This window comes from Salvia hispanica, chromosome 3, assembly GCF_029641045.1.
Source record: "Salvia hispanica isolate PSC_SH4W2 chromosome 3, Shi_PSC_v1, whole genome shotgun sequence".
Taxonomy (NCBI): Eukaryota; Viridiplantae; Streptophyta; class Magnoliopsida; order Lamiales; family Lamiaceae; genus Salvia; species Salvia hispanica.
This window is the reverse complement of record NC_142694.1, coordinates 58,904,392-58,929,929: the sequence shown is the minus strand read 5'-3', so window position 1 is coordinate 58,929,929 and position 25,538 is coordinate 58,904,392. Positions and strand designations below refer to the sequence as shown.

At 34.1% G+C, this 25,538-nt stretch overlaps 5 protein-coding genes across 8 annotated transcripts; 1 reads left to right on the top strand and 4 right to left on the bottom strand.

Annotated features, from left to right (window-relative positions):
• On the bottom strand, window positions 1–3,355 carry AAT (aspartate aminotransferase). Of its 4 annotated transcripts, none has more exons than XM_048113954.2 (11): window positions 3,156–3,355; window positions 2,915–2,975; window positions 2,242–2,479; window positions 2,055–2,148; window positions 1,867–1,970; window positions 1,476–1,724; window positions 1,256–1,369; window positions 1,091–1,174; window positions 831–1,001; window positions 580–693; window positions 1–341 (listed from the first exon to the last, which is right to left on the bottom strand). In XM_048113954.2, exons 1-11 carry the CDS (start codon window positions 3,289–3,291, stop codon window positions 201–203), a joined length of 1,506 nt encoding a protein of 501 aa, XP_047969911.1. In that variant the 5' UTR covers window positions 3,292–3,355; the 3' UTR covers window positions 1–200. The 4 variants fall into 4 exon arrangements, with proteins under 4 accessions (XP_047969911.1, XP_047969912.1, XP_047969914.1 ...); XM_048113955.2 differs by having other exon boundaries at window positions 3,201–3,352; XM_048113957.2 differs by having other exon boundaries at window positions 2,915–3,078; window positions 3,156–3,285.
• Window positions 3,356–3,767: 412 nt separating this feature from the next.
• Window positions 3,768–6,318, bottom strand: LOC125213418 (Tetratricopeptide repeat (TPR)-like superfamily protein). Its single transcript, XM_048113958.2, has 2 exons — window positions 5,144–6,318; window positions 3,768–4,008 (listed from the first exon to the last, which is right to left on the bottom strand). Exon 1 carries the CDS (start codon window positions 6,285–6,287, stop codon window positions 5,145–5,147), a length of 1,143 nt encoding a protein of 380 aa, XP_047969915.1. The 5' UTR covers window positions 6,288–6,318; the 3' UTR covers window positions 3,768–4,008; window position 5,144.
• Window positions 6,319–14,128: 7,810 nt separating this feature from the next.
• LOC125210476 (agamous-like MADS-box protein AGL104) lies at window positions 14,129–14,799 on the top strand. The gene is made up of 4 exons (XM_089067623.1): window positions 14,129–14,310; window positions 14,422–14,475; window positions 14,601–14,619; window positions 14,722–14,799. The coding sequence occupies exons 1-4, from the start codon at window positions 14,129–14,131 to the stop codon at window positions 14,797–14,799; spliced, it is 333 nt and encodes a 110-aa protein (XP_088923749.1).
• Window positions 14,800–17,845: 3,046 nt separating this feature from the next.
• Window positions 17,846–20,164, bottom strand: LOC125208938 (uncharacterized). Its single transcript, XM_048108474.2, has 6 exons — window positions 20,051–20,164; window positions 19,518–19,542; window positions 19,346–19,420; window positions 18,999–19,103; window positions 18,759–18,878; window positions 17,846–18,140 (listed from the first exon to the last, which is right to left on the bottom strand). Exons 1-5 carry the CDS (start codon window positions 20,053–20,055, stop codon window positions 18,762–18,764), a joined length of 327 nt encoding a protein of 108 aa, XP_047964431.1. The 5' UTR covers window positions 20,056–20,164; the 3' UTR covers window positions 17,846–18,140; window positions 18,759–18,761.
• A 3,350-nt stretch (window positions 20,165–23,514) lies between these two features.
• Window positions 23,515–24,533, bottom strand: LOC125215741 (Heavy metal transport/detoxification superfamily protein). The gene is made up of 2 exons (XM_048117273.2): window positions 24,335–24,533; window positions 23,515–23,983 (listed from the first exon to the last, which is right to left on the bottom strand). Exons 1-2 carry the CDS (start codon window positions 24,492–24,494, stop codon window positions 23,694–23,696), a joined length of 450 nt encoding a protein of 149 aa, XP_047973230.1. The 5' UTR covers window positions 24,495–24,533; the 3' UTR covers window positions 23,515–23,693.
• Between the last annotated feature and the right edge of the window lie 1,005 nt (window positions 24,534–25,538).

Sequence of the window (25,538 nt, the reverse complement as noted above, 5' to 3'; positions counted from 1 at the left end):
TTGCAAAGAAAATTCAAAGCTATTCAAATTTCAATGAATAGCTTAGACAGTCTTTATTTATTTTTAAAATCCAGTATCAAATTACATTCACTAATCTAATCCACGTACAAAGTAAGTTCTTGAAATAGAAAATTCAAAAGCTAAAATTACAACACACGAAGTTAAAAACCTCATCTCCTTCAACAAATCCTGCATCCACACTAGACGGTGACGGCCGGCTTGAGAGCGACGAGAGCACCCTTGATCCTCTCCACGGCCGCCTGCAGAGTTGTCAGAGACTCGGCATAGGAGATGCGGATGCATGTGTCGTCTCCAAAAGCATCCCCCGGAACAAGGGCAACCTACGAGCACCACCAACCAAGTTTCCTCATCAGATTACAAATTCACCCTAATTTAATCACTATAATTGTGGTAAATAAACCCTAATTAGCTAATGACAAATCCTAATTTATGATTTATAAATCCTTAACCCTACTTGGAGTGGGATGCATCATACATCTGGATATAAAGTGTGAACTAATTTTGCCTTTCAACATTAAGAAAAGCATGTCGATTTCAAGAAATGGATGGGAGTCTTACTTGAGCCTTGTCGAGCAAATACCGGCAGAGGGCCTCCGAGCCGTTGATGACACCGAAGCCATCGACCTCTAGGCCATAGTACGAGCTGAAATCGAGGAAAAGATAGAAAGCCCCCTGCAAAAAGATCAAACATAGGCATTTCATGAAAAGGGCACGAATAAAAAAAAGCTAGCTGTCCGTCTCTTCTCCACGCCACACGTCTAGCAAGAGCTGCCACGACCACAACGAAAAATAAGTTAGGCTGTCATTACCTGAGGCTCTGAAATCTTGACTCCACCTAATTCTCCGAAGCTCTTGACCAGAACATCTCTCCTCTCGCGGAATGCTTTAACCATATCTGCGACTGCTTCCCCGCCTGCATAACCCAACCCCAGAGCAGCAACGGCGGCCTTTTGAGATATGCTGCTGGCACCTGAAGTAGACTGTGATACAGAAATTTCACATTTTTACGAAATTTCATCAAATATGGTAGTCGAACTAACTAAGTGAAGATGGATCGATGGTGTCAAACCTGACTTTGGATCTTCCCGCAAGCAGAAACAAAGTGCTTTGGACCAGCAAGATACCCGAGTCTCCAACCAGTCATGGCGAAGGCCTGAGAAGACAACATTATAGCTAACGTTAGATCTTTGAGATGGAAAAAAAATCTATTCTTTAAGGTATTTGAGGGATTTACCTTTGAGAAGCCGTTGACAGTCAAGGTTCGATCCCACATGCCCGGCAAAGATGCAAAGCTCGTATGAGTAGCCGGGGCATAAATGATATGTTCGTAGATTTCATCGGACATAACCTGCAGTGGTAAAGCTCAAGAAAGTGAGAGTGTGACGACAATACGATCAACTTTCAGTTGTCTTGGCTGAAGCCCAACTAGATGTTGAGAGGGATAGAAAGCTTACAAGAAGCCTGGGATGCTTTGCTACAATCTCAGCAATCTGTTCGAGCAATTTGCGAGGGTAAACAGACCCGGTCGGGTTGGAGGGTGAGCAAAGAATCAACAGCCTTGACTTCTCCGTCAGTGAAGACTCGAGAACCTTTGGATCTAAGAGAAAGTTTTCTGATATGGTCGTGGGAAGAATTACGGGATTGGCGTCAGCCAACCTTGCCATCTCCGGGTAGCTCACCCAGAACGGAGCTGGAATAATCACCTGCAGCCGGTTATGAAATCTTAGAATTGATTTAGGTTTTATTCTTGGATAAGCCCTAACCCGGGTAAGAAACGATTCATCACTAATGCAAGTTTTTAGAGTTAAAATACGAAAACTTTTATCTCGTGTTTTAAGGTATTACCTCGTCTCCAGGGGAACACACTGCAAGAACTGCTTGAAGAATACTCTGTTTTGCACCATTGCTCACCAAAATCTGGTCGGGCGTGTAGGATATTCCATTTTCCTCTGTTATCAAAAGTCAAATAAATCACGATCTTATGCAACAGAAACAAGAATGCTACACGAGAAGAGTTCCGTGGATATGAATACCTTTGAGCTTGTGACAAATAGCTGTCCGGAGCTCCAATGTGCCCGCATTGGGAGTATACCTAGTGAACCCTTCACGAATTGCCTTAATCCCAGCCTAAATTCGTCAAAATAGACGACAACACAATCAAGATTATTTCATTTCCCAATTGACATGAATTGGATTATTGAGCAGCTTGGATGATGCTACCTCAGCAATTGGTGTTGGAGTGTCGAAATCCGGCTCCCCTGCTGCTAGTCGGATAACAGGCACACCGGCTTGTACAAGGGCAGTTGCCTGGTCAGTGATAGCCACCGTCTTCGAAGGCTTCACCGAGTTAACCCTAGGGCTCAACGATACATCAACCTGCACCGTGTCCGAGCTCATCTCTGCCCTCACCAATGCACTAGCCCCTTGAAGATGCAGTTGCCTCGTTGCACACAACGATCTACACAAAAGATACTGGATGAAATCGGAAACAGAGCTACACGGATCCATAATAACTAGACTGGAAAAGTATGAAAGAGTTCAGCAAAACAACAGATTATATGTCAATATTGTCACAACAAAGCTCATAACTTGAATAGATTTCAGATGAAAACTTCTTCCACAATCCACATGAATGAAATTATTGAACTCCCAATTAGCTTAGACATCAATATAGAATTAATTTTGTATATTGCAGCATTCAAACATGAAATTAAAGACAATCTTAAGCATTATCACTATGAAAATATAGTTCCAAACAACACGATAAATAAATAACCCAGAACAAAATCTGATTCCATCAAGACTCAATTTTTAATTGACGAAACTGAGAGCAATCAAATTCGACCGGGTAAACACAGGAGCTCATGAGCGAAAACAAAGAAAAGTTGCGTACTTGAGGGAGAATTTCTGGAATTGGGATGCGAAAGAAAGTGATCTGGAATTCAAAGCTGCATCTGCAAGAGATTTAGGGGGAGGCTGGTTACCAATTCTTGATGTGGGCTGAATAGAATAAGGGGCAGCTGCCGCCATAGCCTGGATATGTTTGGTGGGCTTGAGCTAAAGAATGATTCGGACAAACAGAATCACGAATCTTGATAATGGAGATTAGTCAGGTAAAATACAAACACTATTACCTGGGTTGGTGAGAGCAAAGAGTAGTTGTGTGTGTGAATGTCTACCTTTGTAGGCCGGGATTTGGTGGGAAGGTTTGAGACTAAAATATAAATAAAAGAGGGGTTGGTGGATCTCTACTTGTATAACAATATTCATTTCAAACTAGAGATAGGTATCACTTGTTTTTTGTTCAAACTTAGAACAAGTGAGGAATGGTTGTTCGGAGTTCAAATTATGTGTCGGATAAGATGCATCATCACATAGGGAAGTTTCTTAGTGGGTATGTGTACGTAGATGAGTGTAGCTTCTCTGGGAAAATTATCTCTTTGGATGTGTGTACGGACATCAAAAGTCTCATTTAACTAAAAAGAAATAAATTTTCTAAAATAGAAAGTATAGAAAATTTTAATGAGAATGAAAATAATTTCTATTTTTTGAAAGATATCGATATGAATTGAATGATTCTGGAGGTTAAGGTTTTAATATGAAAGAGTGGACGTTTAATCCTTGTGTCTCAACTTGTTTTATTCGGATTTGAGCATTTTGTAAACATCTGTTGAAAATTTATGCATTGTGTTCACTTGTTATTTTTCCGCTGCTATTCTGAAGTTGTAAAGTTGCAACTTTGTGCGTGTAAAATGTTTAAGAAAGTAAAATGGTCACATGAATTTTTCACTTTACACTTGTTTACTCAACTAAAATGATAGATTGTTGCCTTCAAGAATCATTGAGCATGTCATGGAAAAAAAGAAAACTTATTGAATCAAGAAATATATAAGTTTGGGATGAAGTCTCTCTCTCTCTCTCTCCAAATCAGCCTGCCTGGGCACTAGGACAAGGTCTGCTATCCAGCAGCACCTTTGCAAACATTGCCTGAAATAGTTCACACTAAGCAAAAAAATATGGAGTACTGAAATTTCACATTTCACCATTCACAATTAAAGGTATTTATCATTGGATTTGTATAGCATTAATAGCAAAGTCTCATATCCTCATCCAAACAATCCCTCGGAATATATATTACAGTTATAGGCATGTCAAGCTAAAACAAACAAGGCAAAGAAACAGCCAAAATCGAATCTATTTAATCAAAAGCTTATTCAGTTAGTCCATTTTGGGTAGATATTGTCAAGAATGGAGAGAACGCATGCCTCAAGCTGGGCACGATGGATGTATAATATGCAATGCTAGCAACTGCTCTACAGTATACGTGATGGACACTAGTGAATTGTGACGGTAAATGTACACTTGCTACAGTATGTAATTCTACGACAAGAAACAGTAGGCACGAAAATGAATGTAGTAGCAATTACCAAACAATGCTTGTGAATGAAGCAAATTGCATTGGCATATGAATGCAACCTTCACATGAAATTTGTTTTCCGAAGAATATCAAGATTATGCATAATCCTCCACTTACATATGCAACATCATGTAGAGTCACAAGCATCACAGTTCCTCCACAATCATAGAAAAGAAAAACAATAGATAATCCAGATACAACAATCCAGTCATCATCATGAATAAAGACTAGTAATTCGAGCCAAAAATGCATGCCACACAACACAAAGAACAGCTACACATATGAAATGCAGAGAAAGCCATTACATTTCAAACTTTTTGGTACCTGAAATCTTAATTGCAACGCAGAATTTGATCATTTTCAAGCAAATGATGTTTGTGAGTTGTGACTGAAGTAACTCGTTTTAGCATCTGAATACGACAATCACTTGAAATTTGCATTCCAAAAGAATTTCCAGATCAACTATAATCATACATGCTGACCACATTTCATAAGCATTACAGTTCGTCCACAATTTTGAACTAATCTTACAACTAAGCAGACCTGTGACTAAAATCCACTGCAGAACAATCATCAGAATCATAATCATATTCATCATAAACAAAGACTGTTAAATGTGAGCAACAATAATTCATTCATCACAACAAAAAGAACAGCTACAGATATCGAATGCAGAAATCGATTACATTTCAAAACATTTGGTACCTCAAATCCTGGTACACGAGGTATCGAAGTCGTCGGGAGCCACTCTCGCAATCCAAGTACTAAGTGTCTTCTTTATATCGGCATGATTCACATAAGCCAGCTCATACATACTACACAAATTCACAACAAGCGTCTCATTCAATGCCACAGTCGGAACCCTCTCCAGCGCGCTCTCCAGCACCTTAATCGAGTCCGACAAATCCCTCAAATACATCAAACAAAGAGCTTTGTTGTTGATCGCCACAAAATCGGATGCATCCCTCTCCATACACTCCTCATACTCCCTCACAGCTGATACATAATCCTTCCCAACCAAATATGTCAATGCCTTATTCCTACCTACCAAATTCTTCAAATTCAAATTCAAATTCGCATCCCCACCCTCACTCTTCTCCACCATTTTCTCAACCAATTCAAAGCTCCGTTTAGCCCCTTCCAGATCGCCGTATTGCATCTGAACGTAACCTAATTTCGACACCATGAACGGATCCTCAAGTTTACTAGTCTCCGATTTCAACAAATAGAGACACACCTTAAATTCCTTCAGAGTCAAATGGTGACTCACAATCGAATTGATCACAAATGTCTCACGCTTCTTCCACAGATCGATCGAGATTTCAGTAACCGAATCGCGATTGCGCGACAATTTCGTGTCGCGAATGAAATGCAGGAGAACGTAAAGGCGATCGAGAGATAATTGGCGATCACCTAGCGTAAACGGCAAGTGCGCGTGCAGCCAACGGAGCGCGAACGGGACCATAGATCCGGACTTGTTGTTCGGGTACTGATCCGGAAACGACTCGAATTGGTATTGCTTCGATCCGAGATCGTCATCTAGGGTTTCGAACTCCTGCTGCGCGTCGGCGAAGCGGCGGAGCTTCACCAGGGCGAGGACGTTGAAAGTGAGGTAAATTAGATGCTCGTGCGGCCGAGAGAGGAGGGACAGCGAGCGCGAGCGCGCTACCTTGTCTAGGATCGTCCGCCACGCGCCGCGGCAGGCGAGGTCCTGCAGCGTGGAGAGATCGTGGCAGTGAGAGTTCAGAGAGGCGTACGGACTCGAGAGAGGATCTTCGACCGCGGAGGCGGAGATGGAGGTGATCGGAGAAGAGGTCGCTGGTGCTGATTCAGACTCAGGAGCATCCATGGCGGAGGAAAGCTATCGTGCGCCGTCAGTGACATGTGCAGCTATTTGTTGAATATTTTTGTGAGGAAAATAATTGGGCCTTTTTAGAGGCCCAAAATCATTGGGCTTAAAAATTGAATAAACCATAAGTCGACATACATTTAATTTAAAGGCTTTGATTAAAAATTCTACGCACTGATCAAAAAATGAAACTTTTAGCCATTAGGGCAGCCGCAACACAGCCCAAAACGGGCTCGGACTCGATGAGCCAGCTTTGGGCTGTCGTCGCAGATGGCCCCGTTACGGAAGGCAGCTCGAGAGGGAGGTGAGGCTGGCGAGCCAGCGCGCCATCCCCCCACTCATGTGGCGCGCTTGGAATGGCTTGTGACACCCGTGAGTGGGCGTAATATTTTCGGATTTTAATTATAAAAAATTTTAAATATCGTAATGATAAGAACGATATTTTGGTATTTCAGTATTTTTTTTTCCCAACCGTATACACATCCAATACATTTTTATTATTTTTTGGTTGTCCATTTGGTCTTTTAGAAACTCTCTCCCTAACGACACGAACCTCATTTTTCACTAACAATACTTTAATAATTTGTCTCTCAATTTGTTTCTTCTTTCAATACTTGATGTGAATAAAATTGTAGTCCTTTATTAGAACGGCGAACAAAGAGAGAATTCTGGATGCAAACAGCAATTACCTATCAAGTTTATTTTCAAACGATTTTACAATACCACCATTGCCTTCTTCATTGAAAGATCTTCATGTGGGTACCTCGCATGAGGGTCTGACTCAATCGTAGTCTGGTAGAGAAAGTTATAGTTATTTTACAAAGACTGCGCATTCTAAAGAAAATGCGGGACCTGAGCAATTTATGCGTGTCGCGAGTCACAGAAAACACGCAGGCCGAACGTTTTCTAAGCCAAAAAAACACACGACCGAGAAAAACGTGTCTGGCATGTTTTTCATGCCCTTACTATTTAAATAGCTAGTGCACAACTCCCAACACAGCTTTTGACGACTGGAACTCATTTTGGAGAGAGAAAACAGCTAGGAAGTCACATTTTGGAGAGGATTTACTATTTACTACTCCCTCTGTCCCTGATAAGGCTCGTTTCATGCATTGGTTTTTGGTGATATTATATACTTTTGAGGGATATAATGCACAAATTTTGAGCTTAAGTGTGCAGAAATCTGTTGGATCCGGGAGTTTGTGCTAATTGACCTGGCAGATGCAAAAGAGCTGATTTTGAAGTAAAATACCAGAAGTCATCGCCCGGACCTGGGAGAATCAAAAAGTTGGCGAAAGGAGATAGAATGGAAAAAGTCGCCTACCTGGTCAAAGAGACAGAATGGCATACTGACATGAAGATTCTCAATTACTGCAAGGGTAAAATGGTCAAATACCAACAAGAAGTTGCCTTAGGGTTGAAGTTGAAGCCACTCTATAAATAGAGGCTTTCCACAATGAAGAAGGAGCGCTTAACGCTATCGTAGTTTAGGTAGGAAGCTCTCGTAGGCGCTTAACGCCACCGCTCTCTTAGTTTAGTTAGTTAGTTTGTTGCTTTCTTGGCTTAAATATGTAGTTTCATCAGAGGAATTGACGACTTCACCTTTGGATCTCAACTTATTTTCAGTTTTATGAAGCTTTGGTGTTTATTTTCATGTTGATGATGCTATTTACTTATATTTCTTGGATGTTTTTCGCAATTGGTGGCTTAGATGTTTAGATCCATGTTGTTTACATGATTTCCAGTAGTTTAGAGGTTAAGATTTAGTTGTTCACGTGCTGGATTTCTGAGATCCAATAGTTTAGGTGATGAATTTAAGGTAATCTGTGTTCATTTTGCTTTCTGCTTGACCCAGTAGCATAGATCTGGTAGTTCTAGCTTGAATTTCGTGTTTACGTCTCGTTTTGAAACATGCTCTGTTTTATTTGTCAATGGTGTTGAAGCTCTATTCCATGCTTTGTTTTTACTTGGTTGTTTGGAGAAGATAAAGTTGAAATTAGTTAGAAAATCAGATCTGCTTTTTGCTTTTGCTTTTCACATCTTTCTGCCAGCCCCAGCATGTTTAGGAGAAATGGTCCCCACTTACTTTTGCATCTTTGTCTGCTTATTTTGGGAAAGTTTCAGCATGTTCCTTTAGTTACAGGTGTTCTAGTCAGTTTAACTCCAGTTTACAAGTTGCAAGTGTCCGTACTTTTCCCATCCCCTAGGTCAGGTAAATAGAGTCAAGTTTAATTCCGCCAGGTCAAGTAGATTAGAGTTTTAACCCACTCAATGAATGCGTGGCAGCAGCCGACCCCTTTTCTGCTTGTGTCATAGAATCGATCTCGAGTAGGTCCATGGTCTCTGTGGTTCGACCCCACTCTTGCCGCTTATACTTAGTAATATTTGTTGCATTAGTGGGAAAATTATAAATCTTGTTGAAAGGAGGGACACGTGCACACGACACACGTGCAAAAACCCGATCTTCAGTCCCTCTATAATAGAGGCATTTTCTTTTCAGCACGGAGTTTAAGAAAAAATTATTTTAAGTGAGTTAAGTAAATAAAGAATAAAGTAGGAAAAAAAAAGTAGAGAGATGAAGACAGAATAAAGTAAGATAAATGAAATTTTTTCCAAAAAAGAAAATGACTTAGCTATAGGATAATCCAAAAAGGAATATCACTCATATACCGATGGATGAAGAGTGTTCTAAAGTCCGTTATATTGACTTAAAATAAAAATATATATATTCCGTCCGTCTTGGCTCAGATGACACATTTTTTGGTCGGCACAAGATTTTTAGGAGTTGTTGGTTAATGTGTTTAATTAGAGAGAAAATGTGAGTGCGTGTATAAAATGGAAAAAGAAAAAGAGTTGAATATTTGAAATTAGTAAAAAAAGTGGTTGGTGCATTAGAGCAACCACAACAATGCTCTCCACGGAGAGCATGCTCTTAACTATTCATAGGTCTGACCCAACTTTTATTTATATTTTATTCTACGCTCTTAGCTAAAGCAAAATACCCACAATCATGCTCGTCCCCAAGAGTAGGGGTGGGCATTCGGGTTTCGGTTCGGTTTTTTGCCCAAACTTAATCAAAATGAAAAATCGAATTTAGTTCAAAATCCAAACCTAACCGAACCGAAAAACCAAAAATCGAACTTCAAAAACCGAACAAAACCGAAAAAACTGAAATTTTCAAAAAAACCCGAAAAACCGAAAAAAAAAATATGGAGTATATTAATATATAGTCATTTTGGATTCTTTTTAATAAAAAATTATTATTAATGAAATGCTTTTAGTAATTGTAGTTTTAAAATTGAATAATAGAATAGTGAGACTCATGAATAGTGAAGAACATGCTCTTGGGTAGGGGTGAGCAAAATAACCGAAGACCGAATATCCGAACCAAACCAAACCAAAATTTTAAAATTTGGTTCGATTTTTTCGCTTTTTCGGTTCGGTTCGGTTTTAACAATTCAAAAATTTTGGTTTTTCAGTTCGGTTCGGTTTGAGCGAAAAAAAAAAACTGAAAAACCGAATTATATTTTAAATATAATATTATATATATTTATTCTATTAATTTAATATATTATATTATATATATATATATATATATATAATATTCTTTTAATATATTTTTATATAATATGCATTAGGGGAGTGATCAATTGCTAACTCATCATTTAATTGCTAACTACAACTAATTTAAGGCCATAGGATTTTAGAAAACGTGTAGTCTACAATTTGTCACTTGTAACTTTTTTTTTAATAATTAAATCGAAAAAGATAAAAAAAAAACTCTAAATTATGGTTTTGGATGAAAATGTCAATATAGTGTTCCGAAAATATCAACACAATGCTTTGAGAATGTCAACACGATGCTTTAAGAATGTTAACCCATTGCTTATATTGACATTCTACATGTATTATATTGACATATTTTATATAGTATGTTGACATTTCTGCTTGTACGAAAAAATTAAAAAATTTCGAAATGTTTTCAAATTTTGACGTCGGAACATATGCATCTATGATATCGTTGGAATCCTTATGAAATTATCTTTAATTTGATATATGTTATATGAATTTAAAGTTTTGGAATTTCTTTTAAAAGTTAGTTATAAATAAACATGTAGTTAATTGACATTAATACCCCTATTGATATTTTTTGGAATTAATCATATGGCCTTATTGACGTTTTTCGTTGATCGTATTGACATTTATGGATTAATGATCTAAGCCCTTAATTTGAATATCTAATAGCTATTATTTAGTTGTAGTTAACAATTAAGTTATGAGTTAGCAATATAACACTCCACATATGCATTATATATATTCTATTAATTTTATATTATATATATCATATTCTATTAGTATATACTACCTCTGTCCCTGAAAATTTGATACATATTACCATTTCGGTTCGTCCCTGAAAATTTGATACACTTCACTTTTACCATTTTTGGTAGTGGACTCCATATTCCACTAACTCATTCCTACTCACATTTTATTATAAAACTAATACTTTAAAAGTAGGACCCACATCCCACCAACTTTTTCAACTCACTTTCCATTACATTTCTTAAAACCCGTGTCGGGTCAAAGTGTAGCAAATTTTGGGGGACGGAGGTAGTCTAAAATAAAATATTATATATATATATATATATATATTGTAAAAATGGTCTTAAAACGGAATATTTTGGGAATTGGAAATAAAAATTTGGGATGTTTTGGGATTTTTTCGGATTTTTTACGCTTTTTAAAAAAAATAAAAAAATCCTTAAATGATGCCAGCTCGCGGAGGGGCGAGTGGGCGTCGGCGCTCGGGCGCTCACCCACGTCGCGACACGTGGGCGGGAGAGTCGTGCCGCTGCAGAGAGCGTGCTCGTGCCGACGGCATGAGCCCAACGGTGAGCTCGTCGCGTGCTGTGTCAGCGGCACGAGTTGTGCTGTTTCAAATGGCAGCGCGGTGGATGCTCTTAACGGGAAAGAGAATAGTAGTGGAGAATTATTTTACTATTTGCAAAAATAAAAAAAATGCTATTTTAATTGAGACAGATTAAAAAGAAAATTATGTGATTTTAGTTGGACGAGAGAATACTACTCCACGTTAATTCATCTATAGTTCTGAATTTTGATTGATTTTGCCTACTAATTATATTCCCAAGATTTAACGATTTAACTGAGCAATGACTCATGAGGATCAACAATGTGTTATTTTAAGTTTTGACTTGGATTGAGATTGAATCTACTTTGCGAAACCCAAATTTGACTAATTCAAAGTTTAAATAATTTTTATATGATTAATTAAATAGTGAACCAAAAAAAATGTTCTTAGAATAATATGGTTTGTATATTTGCAGTATCTAGTAAAGTAAATTTTCCTAAAGATCTCTGAATAAATACATAATTTTACTTGAGGTACTTTTATACTCCTTCAGTTTGGTGGTACTTGAGTCATTTCATTTTTTTCACTCATTTTAAAAAAATGATATTTCCCCGTTTCTAAGATAAACAACATTTGAAATGGGTAAGGATTCTAATTCATAATTGGTAAAGTAAGAGAGAAGGAAAGAAAAAGTAATTTGAGTATTGTTAGTAGAGAAATGGGGACCCACCTCAATAGAGAGAAAAAAGTTTTCTAAAATTGAATTGGTCTATTTTTTTGGTAAATCCAAAAATGTCAAATATGGTCTATTTTTAAGAATTGAGTAATAAGTAAGAGAGAAAATAATATACTCTCCACTACATTATTCTCTATATTATTCTCTCTTTTACTTTACTTTTTCTCTAATTTAACTATTTATTACTTCTAAACCGAGTGGAACACATGGAGTACTATTTTTGGCCCCTTTTTTTTTGCCTTTTTTGTTCTTTTTAGTTTCAAAGGATATTTTAGTGATAATATTTCTCCCTTTTATCTCTTTTATATCTGTTTCCATTTTCTTCTCTTGTTTATTATTTATTTAATTTATTATTCATCTCTCTCATTCTCCATTTAATCTCATTATAATTTAGTTTAACAATAAATATTCAATGAACATCAATTCAAATATAGCTTTAATTTGATATTTATTTTATGAACAAATTTAAAATAAAAGACAATAATTTAATTTTTCTAAATTTTCTTTACAGAATGGATGAAAGAGAAATATAGTAACATAAAGACTAAAAGATTCATTAAAACAAAGAGGATAAAAAATGATAAAAATATTAAAAGAGTGCAAAAGTACATCAAATGAAATTGAATTACGCCACACATACAAAATGTTTCATTAATGTATCAAATTGATACAAAAGTTTTAATTTTACATGAACCATTCAAAAAGTTTAATTAGTATTTTAAATTAATACATTATGTTAAATTTCTTTAACATGGGGAGCACTATGGCGCATCCTTAACTAAAGTCACAACATACTTGCACGAAACATACAATACTATAAACACTAAAATGCAATATACATTTATGAAGCTGTAGATGGTTTTCCGCAGATTGCATTTTATATTTTGAGTTTTGCATTATAAACATAAATTGTCTACAATACAAAATAAACAATATACAAATGCAATTCGATCATCTAAATATAATGCAAATTAAACAGTGTATGTCTAAAACGCAAAACTCAATAATACAAAATACAATCTGCCTATAACTAAAATACAATCTGCAGAAATCCAACTACAACTTTCACAAATGCATATTGCATATTCGTGTTTATAATATTGCATGTTAGTACGTGTCATGTGGCAGTACGAGGTTGAAAGTACATGGTAACTTACTAATTTTAAGCACATCCCTCTTTAACATTGTTTAAAATTATTTCTATGAGGGTTAGTTTTTTATTATAAAAAAAAAAAGTTCGATGCCCTTTTTTTAAAATCATCCAATTATAAGAAATTTAACATCGTCTAAAAACATTGCTATTAGGGTTAGTTTTTTTTTTTTTTAACTCCATATTTAAAAACTAAGTTTGATGCCCTTTTTATAGAATCATCCAATTATACTTTTGTCGTATAGAAATATACAAGATTTCCAAACAATATTGCTTGTATCTACTCTAATATTTTGCAGTATACAAATATATAGTACTATACAAAAATCATAACATAACTACTATATTTGGCTAAAGGGAGACGCGGTCTGCTTTTTCATACTTGTGTGACTTTTATTTGCACTAAAATAAGTCTCTAATCACAAGAGAAGAAATAATGAGAAGAAATCTCATCCTAATATATGTAGAATTTAGTGTGGTGCTAAGCCTCATTATAATTTTGCTTAAGCACAAACTATTTTCTTTTCCCAATAAATCTTCCAGGAATTCATTCACAATATGACGTGCCCAAATGACACGTGTCCCTGTAAAATCATGTTAATTTTCTATTAATCGAGGGACAAAATCAGTAGCATAGGATTTTCAGATTTACCTAATTATTGCAAGAGATTAGTCAAAATCTTGTTTGGCGCAAATATTTTTTAACAAAAAATTAATTTTCGAAATTAAATTGATTCACTACGCAACAAGATATTTTTATTATATTTTATGTGTTGCAATTCATACTTTTAAATGTTAAATTTAGAATGAAATATAAAAGTCATCGTCGTCACATAAGATAATGCCAAACACGACTTATTGGAAACTAGTAGTAATTCTCAACAAGCTAATAATAAATGTAGGAGTTAGTTCACCTCTTGTTATATATTCCAAATTCATTATTCACACAAACTATATATATTTACATATAAAAAAGCTCATATTCACATTTTTCATAAAATTCATATTACAAAGTTTCTTAGGCCTATAAATATAGCGCTTGTGGACACAACGTTTTACCAACTTACATAGCAAAACCAAATAAGATGGGTCGGAAAATTGACATGAAAAAGATAGAAGACGTAACAAAATGTCAAGTGACGTTTTCAAAGCGTCGCAGCAGCCTCATGAAGAAGGCGAATGAAATCGCGATTTGCTGCGACGTTGATGTCGCATTTGTTGCCTTTTCGCCATCTGGCCGGATTAGCAAGTTCTGCAATAAAAAACGGTGTGTGTCAATTTTAACTCAATAAAAAAATTCTTTTTTTAAGAGAATGGAAAATTTTTGTTAAACTCAATAAAAAAATTCTTTTTATATTTTTATGTTTCACCCTCACAGAATTGAAGATGTGCTCCATCGTTATGTTGATCTACCAGCAGAGAGTAGATTGAGGTATTCGGAATTATTTCTATAGCTAATAAATTTTCGATTATTAACTTTTATTTAAGCAATTACTAAAACTTTGTTTTGCTAATAATAATTGTGATATGCTGCTGTCCGTGGTTGACGAAATGCAGGGAGATAGATGATGTTCAGGTATTTTTTTAATAAATAAATTTATTATGGATATATACACATTTTATTTTTATTTTATTCGAAAAGAATTCATATATTTTGTATTCAATTATTTACATGAAGAGGAAACTGGAGAAGTTGAAGAATCTGGATCATATTAAAAGTGACAATAGCAAGTTGCAATATTTGGACAAACAGTAATTAACTCTCTCCCTCAAACACACAAAATTTATACCTTCAATTTTAGTTTGTGTAATTATATATGTGAATTTAATTCCGTATTTCAATATATTTTTTCAACAAAAATGAAGTTAATTATCTTTTAATCTATTTCCCTAGCTGACAATAAAATATTATATATTTGGTGCATATATATTGAATTTGATGGGTGCTTTTTTGGGGATAACTAATTCAAGGATTGAGGTATGATTGATTTCTCACACTATCTACCTTTTAAATACATATGTATATCTAAATTATGAATTATAATATATAATTGCTCCTGATCAGAATCTCGAATTGCAAATTAAAAAGAGTGGCCTAGAACTGCAAATTTTAGAAGCAAATCTCAGGTAATTATTTTAGTATTTTAACCTAATCTAATTTCATTTCATTTCTTAATCCTTATTATGCCATGTTGATTAAACAATTATTTTAATTTTCTTAGAGACTATGAATTGGATCCGGAGCAGGAGCCTTCATTACATCTATTGTCTTGGTGTGAGAGAAACATTAATCATTCTCTCGAAAGAGTCCTAGCTAGAAAAGTTAGTATTCAAATTTCATCTTATTATTTTCTAAAATATTTTTAAGAGGATAGAGGATCCATTTTGTCTTATCATTTGAATCATTTGCTCAAAAATATCACATAGTTTAGGTAATTACCATCTAGTACTCGTGTTTCATTTTCAAAAATTAAAAATTCTGCAGATAAATTCAGGCGATTGATGTATTAGATTTCGTTGTATAATTTTGTGTTATCGATGTCTAATTTGGGTAATTGACATTTAATTTCAATTGTCATGTAGACATTTTGATTGGCGAAAATTTTATGCGTGATATTTAATCTCAAAAACGAAACAATAGTTATTAAATGATAATTATCTAAATGGTAGGACATATTCGAGTAATGCCCAAATGGCTAGGACAAAATGGATTGTTTACCATTTTTCAAATAATAAATAATAAATATATTAATCACGTGCTAACAAATATATTAATTACTTTGTAGGGCGTGTTGTTTAATCATCTGCAAACATCAAATGTCCAACCGAATTTTCAAGTATGTTAACAATATTTATAATTTGTTAAATATGTTTATAATACTGAATATTTGTATGATTAGTTGGATTCAAGGGTGTTGCAAAACCAAGATCATGAGATTTCTTTTTCTTCAAATTTAATGGAGAACGAGCTCAATTCAGCGATAAGTCCATTATTGAGGTAAATTTGTAAACTTTTAATTTTATTTACATATGTTGTTTTAGACCATATGGAAAAATATATGTTGTTTTTAATTTTTTATAGTGCCAAAGTCCAAGTTCAAGGTATAATAAATCCGGATCTGGATACACCCAACACATCGAACCTTCCTATCTCGTTTCAAAATTCTCAACAGGTAATATTTGTGTATATATATCAAATATGCCTTTTCCAATTGATCGATTTTAATTCTACCGTATGTAAATTATCTTTAGGCAACGTTTTCAAATGCATTCTACAATTCCATTCCTAACTTAAGCAACATGCCACCTCCAAGGTAAATACTTTCTTTTTTAAGTTGAATTTATCCATTTTCACAGTTAATTTACAAAGTTTTGTAGTGAATTGGTAATGTCTCACTCAAATGTATATAATATGATATACCCTTTTTAATATTTTTTACAGATCTACTCCAAGCGCAATATTTACAGGTTATGGCAGCACGCAATATGCAACATGCAACTTCACTAATAAAGATGATACGATACAAACTAGCTCGCAATATGCAGCTTGCAACTTCACCGATAAGGGTGAAGAGACCAGCCAATCAAACATATTGAATGGTTCAAAACAAGAGGTAGATATTTACATTACTTATTTGAAATTATATTGACGCTCTTCTTTTCTTTTCTTTTTTTTCTTTTTAAAAACACCAAGTCCTTGAAATTTTATTTTTTAATAGTATTTTTTTTGTGTGTGCACATTGAATAGTTTGTTGTGATTGTAGGGTACTTCGGGAGACAACACTTGTTGGACATCCAAGATTCAGAAGAGCAGCTTATGGGAGTGGGAAGACTTGCTTATTGATGACAATTTTAACATCGGAATTTCAAAATAATTCATGTGCTTTAACATATAGTCAAAGCTTCTTTGGAGTTGTTGGAGAAAAATGAGAAAAGAAAAAGCAGGAAGAGGAATATATTTAGTAAAGAATGAAGGAGAAGAGAACAGATAAACAATAAAGCATTTTTTTTCATTTCTGTAACATTTATGTTGTCATCTAGTGTAATTTTGCATCTATATATCAGTGGAATGTTGGAGTTGATTTGGACACATATATCAACTTATTTTCTTGAACTTCATGAAACAAATTAAAAGAAGATGCAATAAACCAACACTAGACATTACAAAAACCCACAACTAATTTTCCAAATTATAGTAACGAAAATACAAATACTGCTATCTAAAATATTAAGTTCATAAGTAGATCGGCTAATTTGTGAGTCACTCACTTAATATTATGTTTATGAGTTGATTTTGATTCGGAAGAGTTCGATGAGGAAGTAGAGAGAGAAGAAATTACCCGTAAAGATGGGCGCAGTGCCCCTCTCAGAGATATTCAGACCGCATAGGCTAAATGGAGGATGGTCAAAGGTTTGGCGCTTGCATCAGTGTTATGACATTATTGTCCAACTTCATTTTTAGGTTAGAGTAGAATGGTGACTGTTCCTTATTGGTAGGGTAGAACCTCTTTGTACTCTGCTTGATATTTGGCGAGCCATCACTTTTACACGGTTCAGTGTACATTTCAACTCAAAAAAATAATGGAACCTCCATACCATTTAGTCTAATGGATCAACTCATAGCTCAAATCCAGTTGACACAATTCAAGAAACTATAAATTCAGATGCCAAAATAGAGTTGAGACAAAACATAGAAAGGAAATCCGACTTCTCCAAGGAAAACATGTTAATGGGTATGTTAATGGGTACATACACATATGCGTCACCCCATGAGAAGAGAGTGGGCATCTGAGAATATCAGATGGAGGTTTTAATGTTTATCATATGATGTATAGAGAGGTGGTCAGTCTACAGATTGCAATGCATAAGAAAATAACTGGACAGCTCATAAATTTTTACCAAGAATGCACCACAGAGAATGTATACACCATACTCTCGATACTAAAATTATCAAGGGTTAAGAAGACCTAATGTAGGAAAGATGAGTTCCAAAAGGATAGACCTAAGAAAGATAAACCTTGTCATCATCGATAAGCTCAAGTCTGGCATACACTCACAGTAGAAATAAAGTCACACTACAGCCAGAGTAATGAAATCCTGCAAGAATGTAGAGAAAAAAATTAGAATGCCACAAAACCATAAACCATGGTAAAGAAGCAAATTTACTAAACAAACAGTAACTGAGAGATCATGCTGATTTGTTTGGATGTCAACTTCAGTTCCAGATGGTAACAGGGAGAATACGATAATAAAATACACATTTCACAAAAAGGTAGGTTTGATATAAGAGCAGCAACTGCAATTAAACAGCATATAAAGTTAATACTTCATATATGATGTACAAAAAAAATCATCATAAATAAATGCTTATCACTTATCAGAAAGTTAGCAACCTCAACAAGAGGATCGCTAAACATCAGATAATCAACTCCATATAGAATTCGGGGTTGAACAAAGAAAGTGGCATGAGTAAGCTAACATATTTCATAAAGACGATAAAAATCATTGAAACAACCATGCCTTAACCAAACTTCAAATTCATATGGAACCAAAGCAGATCGATAAGAGTTATTAGATGTCAAAATTTGATAAATACAGGCTGTCCCATAAAACAAAAGAGAAAACAAGTAACCTATAACTTCTACTGGACCTACTTAGACAAGATTGAGGTAAACAGAAATATATTGCTCAGTAAACACAAGTAATGAGACATACCGATCACTTAGGATTTCTGAGGACAATGATCACGGAATCTCCTCGGAGGAACATCTTGCTAATAAAACGATCCTTGTTAACTGGAAGAGCTTTCTTTTTTCCTTTACCAGTCTTAGGTATCTATGCAATGGATAGAATTTGATGTATGTTAGAAACATATTCCAACAGCATAAACAATTTGTTAACAATTTGAAATTAGATGTATACGCACGCCACGAACAGTAAAAAACATAAACAAACCTCAGTCCACATCTCCCTGACATTTTCAAGCACCATGTTGCAGTGGCGATCAAAAGCCCTCACATGGCCCAGAAGCTTTTTGTTGTTACGGCAATTGATGAGCACCTACCAAGCAACCGTGTCAAAAAAATCAGAGACAATACACAGTAACTGCTTTAGATTGATAAGCACAAAACACTCCATAATGGAAGAACAATGACAATACACAGTAACTGCTTTAGATTGATAAACACAAAACACTCCATAATGGAAGAACAATGATAACACACGATTTTGAAACTAAAATTCACAGAATCATACAAACTAGTCACATATAGCAGCCCTTTTTCTCTTGAACTAATCAATACCTGTGTGTTATTCTTAACACTCAACATCAAGACAGAAAGTGGACCAGTGTTGAACTCCTCCTCCTCATTCTTCACCTGTAAAAGTTGTCCAATGTAACCCAAAAAGGTCACCACTTGCTGCAAAGGTTAAAAAAAAACAACTACAACCATGCCATAAAGGATTGCAACTTACGGGAGCATCTTCTTCCATTGGCCGACTGTAAAAGAAAAAAAAACAGCAATAATTAAAATAATTGCAACAGAAAATTTGATTGTCCAGAAACCTCTCAAATACACATTATAGATGAAATATTGAAATGAAACTAAACATCCAGATAAATTTGGGCATTTTCAACTACCACTAAGAATTTTCAAATGCGGGACAAATCCAGAGAGAAAAGCAAAATCGAGCTAGAAACAGTAATTGACCATCGCTGGAAACTAAAAGGTTCAATTGAAACCGACATAAACCATTTCGCCTCTTTGCGTTCATAGATCGAACAATATTAAATCCATTTTCTCGTCATCAAACACGTACATAGATATATAAACAAGAGCTAAAATTCAACGAAGCAGGTCCTCAAAAACTCGACCAATAAATATCACCAAAAAAAAAGAGTAAATGCAAAGTAAACAGGAAATGTACAGAATTCGACCATCAGCATCACGACGGTGAGAATGAGAAATAGTAAACGTTTGACACGTTTGACAAGGAACAATTCATACCTCATACTGGAATCTGATTCGAAGAGATAGCAAGGTAGTAGAAACCCTAGAAAACAGAGAAATGGAGAGAGAAAGTATCGCTGCTCAGTTTTCAAACCTCCACTCTAAAACCCTGAAATGAAATAAAGGGGCCGGCCCACTATAGACTTTTCATATAAAAAGAAATTGGGCCTTAGTTGGGCTTTTAGTTGCTGTTTAAATTTTTAAACATGTACTACTAGTACAATTTAAATAAGTATCCATCCGTCCACGATTAATTGACACCAATATATTTTTCTTCCAAACCCATAACTAATTAACACTCTTACTTTTTACTTCCTCCATTTCAACTAATTGTACTTCCTTTTAACAAAAAAATAAAACATTCACTCATTCTTACTTTATTATATGACTAAAATACGAAATTAGTCCAAAACATTCACTTTTTGAAAAATAGGTCTATAACAAATAAAATTCTTGTCAGAGTGGTCCCTTTTTTTACGGTTCCGTCAAAAACTAGTGGCCATGCCACTGTGCATTTGACGTTGACCGTTAGTTTTTTTACAGAAACGTCAAAAAAATGACTATTTCGGTGACATTTTCATTTGAGATGGACATGTTTTTCAAAAAATGAATGTTTTGGACCAAATTCGTATTTTGATCATATGTTTAAGACTAAAATTGACCTTTACTCCTTTATTATATGAATATCACTTACTTTGTTCACTCTTTATCTTTCCTCATTTATTCTTTCATCTTACTTTTCAACACAATTTCTTAATATCTGTGTCCGAAAGTTTTGACTCAACTTAGTTGAGACAGATAGAGTACTGCTACTTTTAGAAATGGACCTCGCATTTTAATAATTTATCATATTCACATTTTATTATAAAATTAATATATAAAAATAGTACGGAAGGATTTGTTAATTTCCACATAATTTGAAACCAACTTAGCTTAGTTGAATCACATGCAAATTTTATGGTGCTATATAGACTATTCAATTATAGAAAAGTGAGTTTGTATTTTTATTTTTAAAAAGTCATGATTATTGAATACGAGTACTAATATGTCAATGCCGACAAAGTAATAGATTTATGAAAAAAAGAAAGGTATGGTATACTTTGACCTAAAAAGTGATACTGTACATTCATTGATTGGTCCAGGAAATAACTCTGGAGGAAGCGAAATTATTTGGAGTGAACGATACTGAAGTAGAATTAGGTTTATCTTTTTATATTAATAATAATGAGTAAAATTGTAATTTCACTAAATCCCTAAATGACATTATTTGACGTTTTCTTCTTAAAAAATAAATTTTGCATATTGGAGTGACGACTATGGCAACTACTAATAAATTGAATTCAACAATAAATTCTATATCAACACTATTTATATATTAATAATATAAATAGTAGTAGGAGTATTAATTATAAGATAAAATATCAATAATATTTTTTGTTAAATATAAAATAACAATGTAAAAGAAATGAACATATTTTTAAAATACGAAGACCACAAAAGTGTAATAGTATAAGAACTAAAATTTGCAATTCTCTCTATCCATTACAACGTTGTCAACGACTTGTCATTTATAATAAAATTGACATACTATTTCCACGGACATCACATAAATTCCCACCTACGAATAAATTCCCACCTACGAAACTACTCTCTCCATTCCATAGTAATAGAGTCATTTTGCCATTTTGGTACGTTCCATAGTAATAGAGTCATTTCATTTTTTTAGTAAAAGTCAACACATTTTTTCCACTCATACTTTACTCTCTCTTACTTTTTTCTCTCTTCATCTCTCTACCTTTTTCATTTTCCACTTTATTCTTTCTTTACTTAACTCACCTAACACAATTTTTCTTAATCTCCGTACCCGAAAAGTTTTGTCTGCATTACTATGGAATGGAGGGAGTAGTTTTCTAGAGCTATCACTACCGGTGGTAATTGATTTTCTATTTATTTTTTTTATTTTTTTTTGTATTAGCTAATCATAATGCCCTGATAGAGAAATCTTCATCAACTTCTCCACAGGTCATAAATTCTATCTTATCCCAGGATTCACTTCAAAACTATGTACATATATGTGTGGAGACAGCAAGTAATTGGTTTTCCAACAACGAATTCATAATTTTAATTTAGGAGATGTGACTAATAATTACAACTGACTTGTAGTTTTAAAATCCAATCAATTTGGCATTTTGTAAATGTTATCTGAAATAGAGTTGTCTTATTTTTCGTTAAAAACTTTGTGTACATAAAAAGTTTTAATCTTTAATCACCGAATAGTCTGAAAATTATTTATGATAAAGAGTTTTTTAATACTAGTAGTAACTTTATATATCGAACTTCGATAACTAAATTATTGGTCATTATAATCTGGATTTTTAAATAAAAAAACAAATTTTCATTTAGTTTTGAGTAAGGATAATGAAATTACTAGTATTTAGTGATTATTGTAATTTGCAATTTTAATTTTTTTTTTTTAAAAACAAATTTTATTTTACTTTTTAATAAAGATAATGAAAGTAAAATTTAGTACGAACTAATATTCATGTATTTGCACCTCTTTTTAAAATTTTCATATATTAGTAGTTTATATGATTTCATTATATTATAAATCGAGTTTTGGAGATTGAGTTATACCCCTTGTTTAGACAGGTTGTTATTTTCTTAAATTCATTTTCCAAATGTCATTTTAGGTGGATGATTAGAATGCAATGCGTCTAATTATGCTATCACTAATCTTAATTTAATGTACATACCTATCTATATATGATCAAAATCGCCTCATTTTAATTGGGGAATCCGAATAATTGAGGTCAATATATGTGCTTAATAAACCTTTGATTATGCTACGAGGAATAAATCGAAATAATGCTAGTACATTAGAAGATGAAGAAGAAGGTGGGCTCAATTACACTTCTTTTTATTGCTACTTTAATTCTTCTTCTTTTTGCAAATATTCTTCCAACAGAGAAAGTTAAATGCTTTATAAATGCTTTTGTTTTTGCAACACCACTTTTTGGAGCCTCAAGGATTCAACTACAACGTTGTTTTTGAATGTGGAATATTCCCATGCAAATTCTGTTACATATATATGCTGATTGAGTATATCAAATAGTAATAAAATAAATTCATCGAGATCGATCAAAAAGGTAGACTTTTACAAGAATTCAAAAATATATTGTCGGTGATCAAGATCAAGATTCCATCAGTGTAAATAATTTTACTTTAAATTCCTATCACTTGATAATTGATATTACCAATGTATGAAAACCACAACTCAGAATATCATATCTAAATTAGCTCATAATAATTGAAGTATACATATATAGGAAAATGTGAAGTGTAATGGTAGCCACGGATTACAATCAACATTATTTGTACAACTACTACAACTAATTATCCATATAAAAATGGTTTGACAGAAACGCGCATTTATATGTACCATAAATTAAAAACTTCATTAATTGATGACAAACATTCCTCTTCTTGATAAAAAATACGTACATGTCCAAAAATCATCAAAATCACCACAAGACCTACACAATTTAATTAGAACAAAAATCATATATATCGATCAAATTATTTAGTACTACAACCACCAAATACATTTCTTGAAACAAAATTAATATGAGAATTTCCATAACTACATTAGGGAGCATGCATTTGGATTGTCATCGCTAAACATAGCAATGTAGGGATCATCATACTTGACGGAGGCGACCGGGTTTTCGACTTTCCTAACGAAGCCCGGTGGAGCCTTCTTGTCATAGGCCTGCGGCGCGTAGGGCTGGGAAACCAGATTGTACGGAACATAGGGCCAAATCTCGGCCTTCTTCCCCGTTGCCTTGGCCTTCTTGAGCACCTTGGCTTGCTCCACGTACCCCGTCACCGTCACCTTCTGCTGCTTCCTGTTTATCTCCACAGACTTCACTCCTGAATTACATTACCATTTTCTTAATTATATATACTCCTTCCGTCCCATTAAAGTATGTACTTACTTTTCATTTTTGCCCGTCTTATAAAAATATGAGTATTTCCATTTATAAAAAGTTGTCCCTCATTACTCATGTAAATCAATTTATTTACAACTTATACCACTACGCCTACTAATAATAATATGGTCCCATTATTCAATAACACTGATTTAACTTAACTACCATTCTTATCCCCTCTCTTACTTTATTAATTGTGCATTAATTTCCGTGTCATTTCAAATGCACGTATTTTATGGGATGGAGGTAGTATGCATTTTGAAGGATCAAGAATGTAGAGTGAGTTATATACCAGAGAGAGAAGATAAGGCGTTCTTGACTTTGAGCTCACAGCCATCGCAGTCCATTCTGACCTTGAGGTTTACAGTTTGGAATTGCTTCTTCTTCTTTTTGTGTTTGTGGCTGCTGCTCATCATCTCTGAAATGTATTCTAATGTTCCTGATACACCCATTTTCTTTTCTTTAAAAAAAAAAAAAACTCAAAAATTAGAACCAAATACTCTATTTTAGTTTTGTTTCATAGAGCTCACTTGTTTATATAGGCATTTGGTTGTGCAAACAGCTGCATATGAATGGGGCTGGGGCCCACCATTTTTTTACATTGGAATTTTAGTTTTTATATTTGAATTTAATTAGTTTAATAGATATGGGAGAAAGTGACTGAAAGTGAGGACATTTACAAAGTAAAGTTGGATGGTAGGAGTAGTTTAAAGTGACAAAACATCGAGAATTATTTAGGGCCAAATTCACTCAAGAAAGAGACATGTTTTTGCCCTTTTTTAAAAGGATGCGAGTAATTTATTAGAGTGGAAAAGAATGCACAATTTTGAAATTTTATTTGCATAATTTTTAATTCAAATTCTTCGAATGCTATATCGTGTTTGCAAATTCACATTGGAAATCAAGTAAGGGGATGCATTATCCAAAATAATGAAAACACCACTAATTAAAATTTTAAATCAATGAAATGCAGCAATAAAGATACATACAGGAAGAGAATTCGCATTGATTTAAGTTTTTTGGATTTAGAGAAAATGAAGATGATTTCATATAGTAACAATAACGGTGCAAAATATAATATAAAAATTATAATAGTGGTTCAACATTAGGAGTAATAATGTTGAAACAACCAATAATGGAGGGGAATATGTCACATCCGGAGATGGGACACGTGGCTCGATCGGATCGACGGGTTCCAATCTAACGGATTTGCCTTCCTTGAAAGCGCGTTTATGAATTAACAACGCTTAGGAAGTCGCCTTTTCTCGTTAGTTAGGACTTAGGAGTATAAAATTAGTGTGTGGAGGATTAAGAAGACCCATTTTTGACATCAAATATTAGTATATTTTAGGTGTTGTTTGACATACATACAAGACACATTGACAAAAAGTTTATAATTCTCCTTTTCAAGTGCTGTTTTAGATATTTTTACGGTTAAAATGATACACCTTAGGGTCTCAAATTATCCTAACTGCGCCATTTTTTATACTCCTATT

Coding starts and splice junctions, on each gene's coding strand:
- AAT (XM_048113954.2), bottom strand. CDS start 3,291: ATGAATATTGTTATACAAGTAGAGATCCACCAACCCCTCTTTTATTTA. Junction 2,149..2,241: donor CTCCAACACCAATTGCTGAG/GTAGCATCATCC, acceptor TGACGAATTTAG/GCTGGGATTAAGGCAATTCG. Junction 342..579: donor ATTTGCTCGACAAGGCTCAA/GTAAGACTCCCA, acceptor TGGTGCTCGTAG/GTTGCCCTTGTTCCGGGGGA.
- LOC125213418 (XM_048113958.2), bottom strand. CDS start 6,287: ATGGATGCTCCTGAGTCTGAATCAGCACCAGCGACCTCTTCTCCGATC.
- LOC125210476 (XM_089067623.1), top strand. CDS start 14,129: ATGGGTCGGAAAATTGACATGAAAAAGATAGAAGACGTAACAAAATGT. Junction 14,311..14,421: donor AAGTTCTGCAATAAAAAACG/GTGTGTGTCAAT, acceptor TCACCCTCACAG/AATTGAAGATGTGCTCCATC.
- LOC125208938 (XM_048108474.2), bottom strand. Junction 19,104..19,345: donor GTGTTAAGAATAACACACAG/GTATTGATTAGT, acceptor GTTGCTTGGTAG/GTGCTCATCAATTGCCGTAA. Junction 18,879..18,998: donor TCAGGGAGATGTGGACTGAG/GTTTGTTTATGT, acceptor TCCATTGCATAG/ATACCTAAGACTGGTAAAGG.
- LOC125215741 (XM_048117273.2), bottom strand. CDS start 24,494: ATGGGTGTATCAGGAACATTAGAATACATTTCAGAGATGATGAGCAGC. Junction 23,984..24,334: donor CGCCTTATCTTCTCTCTCTG/GTATATAACTCA, acceptor AATGTAATTCAG/GAGTGAAGTCTGTGGAGATA.